Genomic DNA, 7,489 nt, shown 5'->3' with positions numbered 1-7,489 from the left:
TTTTCTATATGTTTTATAAATGCATTGGCAACACGTTTCACCTCGGTTTCTAGCCCTAAAAAATGAAATTCGTAACAAGAAAAGATCAACATGAACAAGTCTAAAATATCACTGTTTTTTTCCTCACATTTCACTGATTAATAGCATTCCCTTTTCTGCAGAAAAATCATTTAACTGTGTTTATCAGAAACTACTTTAACAATTTTGCTCATCAGCTGGAACGTACAACTGCAAAAGATTTGTAAGAAAATAACTACGCAAACAGCTTCTCATCCTTCTAGCCAGTGAAATTATGAAGGCGAGGAAACTAAGCCGAGGCAGAAAATCCAACAAAGCATGAATCCCCTTCGCTGGAACTATAAAACGTAAGCAAAAGAAAAGGCTGAGATGGGCAAGATCACCTCTGAGAGAATTTAATCAGTAATTATCGGTAATTAATATGCTTAAGGATAGTCTTTAATTCTTAACTGCATTGCTGATTAAGGCATGCTTCGGAAACAAACTAGCTCTCAAGCGAAACTTACAGGAAAGCAACCAAATGAGGTTTGTAGGCTTTGTTTTTGAATTTTTGTTTTTTATACTTGGTTTTTGAGTGTCGAATTTGGGTGTAACTTTGGCGCTGTTAAAGTGTGTTTTTAACTTATGTACCTTTCTTACTCGATGCAAGTTTATGGTTACCTTTCTTCACCTACAAGTGGTGGTAGTGGATCGTTTACTCTGTCTGGTCCACGGGATTTGTCCTGTTTCTGTGAAAGATTCTTCTTTTATTGCATATACATTACGTGTTTCTTGTACGTGCAATATAAATTTGAGTATCTAAAAATTAAATAAGTACATGTATTTTTTAAAAAAATATTTATGTAAATAAATAAAATTATTATTAATTTTTTTAAAAAAAATTGACTTGTAATAATTTTAATTAGTAGTGACATCAAGTTGAGATTTGTACTTTACAAGAACTCGAATTCAAGTGTGTATTTAAGTGTGTATCGCAAAGCAAAATTTGAAGATTTGATGCTTTAAAAGTTTATTTAATTTGACTTTAAAAAGTATGTTTGATTTGTCTTTCTTGCTTTAAAAAAATTTCTAATCTCTTTTTATTTATTGATTTGGAAGGACATCAGATCTTTTATTAATACTACTTAATATTATTTTATTATTTTATTGATTAATTTTTATTTATAAAATCTTGTATTTATAATAAAATATTATATATATATATATCTTTAGTTTTGTTTTCCCAGGTAGATTGGTCTTTCTAGAAGGCCCTGTTGGAGATTTTCTTTGAGGCATTGGCTTCAGAGTCAGATTGGCTTCCCATCTTGGAAGTTACTCTGGCGTTGGATGAGGAATCGACGGGGAGGGCGGGAGATGAGGGATCTCTTGCTTCGAGTATTACCTGTACATTTTCAAGAAGTGAGAAATGAAATTCCTTTTTTTTCAAAGTTTTTTTGGTCTTGCAAAATCTTCCTTATCAGGCCTAATTAGATTTATGAACAACGATGCATCTCCTTCTTTTTTTCGTGTTTGTTTTTCTTTTTTTTTTTTTTTTTTTGTTATCTTGCAGTTACATTCTTTTCAAGCCCTGATTATACGAAATTAGGTTTGGAATTATAGTAAAAATATCAAATTACAAGTTAAAAGATTAAAAAGTAGAATATGCATAAAATAAATGGTCAACCACAAACACACAACAAGTTTTATTTGATACAAAATTTTATTTTATTAATTTTTTAGTCCCTCACTTAGAGAAAAAAGAGAAAAACTTACTAGAAAATAAAAAAAAAATTATCGATTTATCCATTTTTTAGCAAAGAAACTTGCAATTCTTGGTGTTAACAAGTTTTGATTGATAAAGAGAGTTTGATGATAATGATTTTTATCTTTAAACTTTCATGAAAAAAGACAACAAACTTAATTTAAAGATTTTTTTTTGTTCGATTTTTTAATTAAAGTTGTTTCGAGGTTATTAAATGAAGTGAGGAAGCTTTTAGGGTGCTCGAGAAGTGTTTTTAAGGTGAAAATGGGTCGGAAAATGAATTGTCCATTCAAAAACTAAAATTTTTTTATTTTCATGATAATTACTATGGTTGCTAAAATCTAAGTTGTAGCTCAGCAAACAATACATTATCAACTAGTGTGGGTTAAACAAAAATAAAAAAATATTTACCTGTCTCCAAGCCCGTGCTCATTGGTTGTTTTTTATTTATTTTTTTAATTGGTGTTGTATTTTTATGGAATTCTATGCTTAATTTTATTTTTTAATATTTCATTAATTTTAAGTTAATTTTTATTTTTTATCATATCATAAAATAAAATAAAAATTAATTAAATCTAATAGAGTGCACGCATGACTAACTTTACAAATTACCCTGTCTGAACATGTTTTAATTGCTTTTTTTTTTCTTGGATTTTTGTTCTTTAGACGTTAAAATTCAAGTACACAAAATTCAAGTACCACCGTACCGGATTCCATAACAAGTCGAAAACAATTAATGCGGCTGAAATAATGCTAGTGTACGAGTCTCTGTTTGGCTTCCTTGATTTAAACCGCTTGCACAGTCATCGACTTTACTAGAGATATTTGAGGCTGGAGAATCTGCATATAAGCCAAGTGGATAAGGGCCCCAAACATGTGGGTCCCACTGCTGACCTTTTTCTGCCGTGTAACTCGTGCTATAAATCGCTTCTCCATTGATTAAGATATTTGAAATTATGACACGAGTGATTTTCAAAATAGTTTTTTATTTTAAAATATATCAAAATGATTTTTTTATATATATATATTTTGAATTTTAGTATTAGCATATAAAAATTATAAAAAACAATGTAAATTTTTCTGCTTCTAGACTTTTGCTGGTCGTCGTGGCTTGTCGAATCTGCCATATTGCCACGCATGCTCTGCATCAGGATGGGGTCTGTCACCTTCAATGTTCTAAGATTTCATCTGAAAAATATTATTTCTTTCTAGTGAAGACAAGCTAGTTGTCGGAAAATGGTACTACATTTGTTGTGGAAAAATGTACGAGATTTTAGGTTAATTATTGTTTGTCGGCAAAGGATAATAGAGGTGGTGGGACTAATTCTATGGAAGAGATGGGTTACATTAGTTTCCTCATTCTAGATTAATTAATTAATTTGGCTCCCTTGGCTAAGTAATACAGTGTGTTTGTTACTGTGTTAACACTTTTTTTTTTAATTTTTTTTTATATTCATATCAAAATAATTAAAAACTTTTTTAAAAATTAAAAAAAAGAATTAAAAGCACGCGGCCAGCCAGATTCTCGAGCAAGCTATTAATCTTTGTTGAAAAATAGTCAAAGATGCCAAAAACCCTACTCTAGAAGCAGGTGACTAATGAATCTTTCTTGCAGCCACAAGCCATTCTCTGTATTTGAACATGAAATAAGAGCAACGTGACTAATGAATCCAGTTTTCTACTAAGCCAAACACCTCACTTATTGATGTCAAGCTAATTATAACCATAGCATTGGAATTAATTAAATGCTATGTAGTCTTTGTACCCCTCGCTTCATTGTCGAGATGAAATTGATGGGAGTCCTTTTTAAAAAAAAAATCAGAATCAATATAGAATTATGGTGGTTTTGGATTAGAATGCTTGAGAATTTGATAATAATTACAGTTGAAAATATTTTTTGTTTGAAAATATATTATAATAATATTTTTTATTTTTTAAAAATTATTTTTAATATAAACATATCAACATAATTTAAAAATATAAAAAATTAATTTTAAACAAAAAAATATTAATTTTTTTTAGAAACACAGTTATAACCAATGTTGCTAACTCTAGCTAAAAAAACAACATTTCTTAACATCCAAGTTTCAAGTGCCTAATTCTCATATTGAGATTCATTGTATTTGTAAAAAAGTCGATACTTTAAATTATCATAGAATCTAAATCTTCAAGGATTATGATGTGTTTACTTAATGTTTAATTTAAATATGTGGTACGCCTGGTGTGAATGTGGTCTGTGGAGACGCACGCCATCTCCTTGACCATCGCCCGGTTGTAAGTCCTTAAAGAAGAAATAAATCGCAAAAGTGCCGTTTTTGACGGGCTTTTCTCATTCTAACAGTAAACACATTTTTTAAAAGAGTTTTATACAAATAATATTTGAAAACAACTGCTAGAACAACGGTTATATGTTCGAAATCCATCTTTCTTTTAAATTAATTAACTTTAATAAAAAAAATAATTTAAAATTCCATGAAAATTAAGTAACCACCAAGATATGAGATTTAATATCAATAAATAAAAACAATAAAAAAAGAGAAGAAATAAGTTAAACTAACACATAAAAAAGAAAAAAAATAAAGAAAAAACAGATCACCGGGAACATATTGAAACTTTATTTCCAACATATTAAGTATTGTTAGAAAAATGTCGATAAAATATTTCTTACTAATTACTAAATAAAATCATAATTGTGAAAAATTGAATAGGAAAGAACAACATTATCATGAGTAATTGGACAATAATGATTGAGGGACAATTAAGACATTTCACACAATTTGGTAAATATATTTTTAGAGTTTTATGAATTTTTGAAAAATTATTTATAATTATTTAAATTTATAAGTTAATAATTGAAATTTGTTTTGGAGTGTGAAAAACTTTAATAGTTCATTTTTAAATGTTTCAATATACTAAAGTTAATTGATTTGTATGTATAATTTTAATATGTGGAAGTGTTTCATAAATAACTTCATTTCTAAATGAATTTATTTAATTATTTTCTATAAAAAGTTGTAGTTAATAATTCTTGACACCTCCATTTTAATTATTCTTATAGTACTGCTTTACTTGAAATAAAAATATTTCATATCCTTTTCTGATTAAAGTTTATACTGTTATTATTTTTGGATTATAATTACCAGATGTTTTACATATTATTCTTTGAATTTAATCATTAAAAAAATAGATATTTTATAAGTATAACAAGAGGTTATAATAACATCATTCTAGTGTTGGGTGATTTTTGAAGGGGATTTCAGAGTTATTTAAACTAGTGGTATATTTAAGCTTTCAGTAAATTAGGAATTAAAAGAAGAAGAAGAAAACTCATGTATTGCATTGGATATTATTAAACATATAATTTATAATAATTGTTACTGTTAGGTTGTTAAGAGTGCTAGGTTGTATAAGGCTAATGTTGGATTTTCTTATCAGGTAAGTAATTTTTTATCTGTTTTATTAGTTATTTTGAGTTAGAAAATATATATTTATATACTAAATGAATTTTTATAATTAAAATATTTTTTTCTTGCAAATTAGGTGAATCTAGCATGATAAATGATTTGTAAATAATGTTAATTATTTTGTGAAAGTATTTTTATGATTGCAAAGCGTTTTGGATATGATTTTGAATGTATTTTGTTTTTGTGAACTTTTTATGGATTGAATATGAATATGAAGTTAATTGAGTACGAGTAACTGTATGTTTTGGACCCTGTCTTTCAGGGTTATAAATTGATATTTATAAACATGTTTATTTAAAATTTAATGCTTGGTTATAAAGTAAACTATAACCCATTATTATTGTAATTAGAGTAATTGTATTCTTTTAACTCTAAATTTAATTTTAAATATGAGCATGCAATCCATATTTGTGTTTAAAATTATTGGTTTGAATTATTTAAATATATAAATGATTTATAAGTTCATTTTTGGACTTTTGAATCTTTGAAAGTATTAATATTTTGGTTTAATAAATGAATTGATTTTAAGTTATATGTATTAATTAGTAAGTTTTAGCATGTTTTGTCTAACTAAATTAAAAAGATGAAATATTATTTACTAAGTGTAAAGCACCCACCCCCCCCCCCCCCCCCCCGTTTTTTTTTTGTAGATGGTTTGAAAAAGAAGTAGAATTTCAAGTGGTTGCTTGGAAGTTTCTTTGATTTATAGAATTTAATATTTTAATTATTAAATTAATTTGTGATCTTTGACTAGTAATACATTTAGTTTTATTTGATTTTAAATTTAAGTTATATTGGGTTTAATTAATTTTTAATTCTAAATATTGTTTTTTACAGAATATTATTTTAAGTATAATTTATTAATCGGAGTTAAGAAGTATGCCAATAAAATATACTGTGTTGTCACGAAAAAGAAGTGTTTCTAAACAAAAAAAATTCAAAAAAAAAAACCTGGTTTGGGCATGTAGAAGCAGCAAAGATTAATATTATATGAGAACTCAAGAAACGCCAAACTTAAAACTCCAAAAGGGTCGCTTGATAAGAAACTTGTCTCTAATTCATCCAGTCTTGGATAATAAGGCAGCAGCACTAATAACCTTGGTCTTCCCTGTCTGGTGCGCAGGATATTCAAGTCACTGAGTTAGCTAGATTGAATCTCGGAACTCACAGAGTCAACCTCATTGACAAAGCAAAAATGAAAAACTACAGAAGAAAATAGTAGAGGCAAGAAAAAATGGATGGCCATTTATACTTCATGCTCAAAAGTAAACAGAGCAGTAATAAAATGGAAAAGTACAAATGGGACTCGATCCAGTGGACAAGGCACCCGGCTACCTACTTCTTGCCATTCTATTATTTACTAGCTTATGCTACAGAGTCAATACAGGAAATGGGCTACAATGGAGCATACCCAATAATAGCTCCAAAGATCTTGATTTCCTTTTCAGCACGAACTCTGTAAGAGGTTTTTGCGGTAGCTCGATTCTTACATTTAATAAAACTGACCTTGTCGCCAGTTTTAAGTTTCTTGCTGTTGATGAAAGCCTTCCAACCCCGTGTAAGGACTGGCTTCGGGTGCCCTCTCCGGCGGACGGAGCACTGAAAGGCCCAGGCTTCGCCTCCCTCATCTCTAGCTTCAAACTTTACGGCATGGCCCCCGTCGAATGATGGAAGAGATTTGAGAAACTTGATAGGCACTGTCAGTCTCTTCTTAATATCAGTCTTGCTGAGGATCTTTGAGAAACTTGTCATTCTTAGGGCAAACAGAAACGATGAGGAGGCTAATAAAATGTGTTGTGTTTTTCTTGTCTGTGCATATTTATAGATTTCAGATAAGTTCCATCTCTACGTCACATGATCACATAATTTTCTTTTCTTTCTTTTTTTCTTTTAATTTGTTGAATACACCCACAGGATTCATCCAATAGTTGGTCGTGAGATCTTGCGCCCCATCGGGCGATGTTGGCACCAAACCGAAGAAGATCTCACGATGGGAAACTTCATATGTTTATTCCATTAATCATATACGGTCCAATCGTTTAATTTATTAATTAACAAATCACAATATTAATATTGTACTTAATAGATACTATATTTAAAAAAAAAAAGAAAAAAGAATGCAAGTGCAACTATGCTAGCAAATTCCATCTTGCTATCTTACCCATCTTTTCTTCGACATTGATTGCATTTGGACCACTAACCATTTAAAGCAACCGCTGCCGTATGTGCACGTTGTCTACTGTTTGAACAGACTCAAACTCTGGTA

General features: G+C 29.1%; 1 protein-coding gene across 1 annotated transcript; it reads right to left on the bottom strand.

The window, feature by feature from the left end:
- Positions 1–6,618: 6,618 nt before the first annotated feature.
- LOC133678811 (B3 domain-containing transcription factor NGA4-like) lies at positions 6,619–6,975 on the bottom strand. The gene has a single exon (XM_062101319.1). It carries the CDS (start codon positions 6,973–6,975, stop codon positions 6,619–6,621), a length of 357 nt encoding a protein of 118 aa, XP_061957303.1.
- Between the last annotated feature and the right edge of the window lie 514 nt (positions 6,976–7,489).

Source organism: Populus nigra, chromosome 18, assembly GCF_951802175.1.
Source record: "Populus nigra chromosome 18, ddPopNigr1.1, whole genome shotgun sequence".
Lineage (NCBI taxonomy): Eukaryota > Viridiplantae > Streptophyta > Magnoliopsida > Malpighiales > Salicaceae > Populus > Populus nigra.
The sequence above is the reverse complement of the archived record's forward strand: the minus strand, read 5'-3'. Positions and strand labels throughout refer to the sequence as shown.

What these genes read in the sequence shown, in the direction of transcription:
- LOC133678811 (XM_062101319.1), bottom strand. Translation starts at nt 6,975, where the DNA reads ATGACAAGTTTCTCAAAGATCCTCAGCAAGACTGATATTAAGAAGAGA.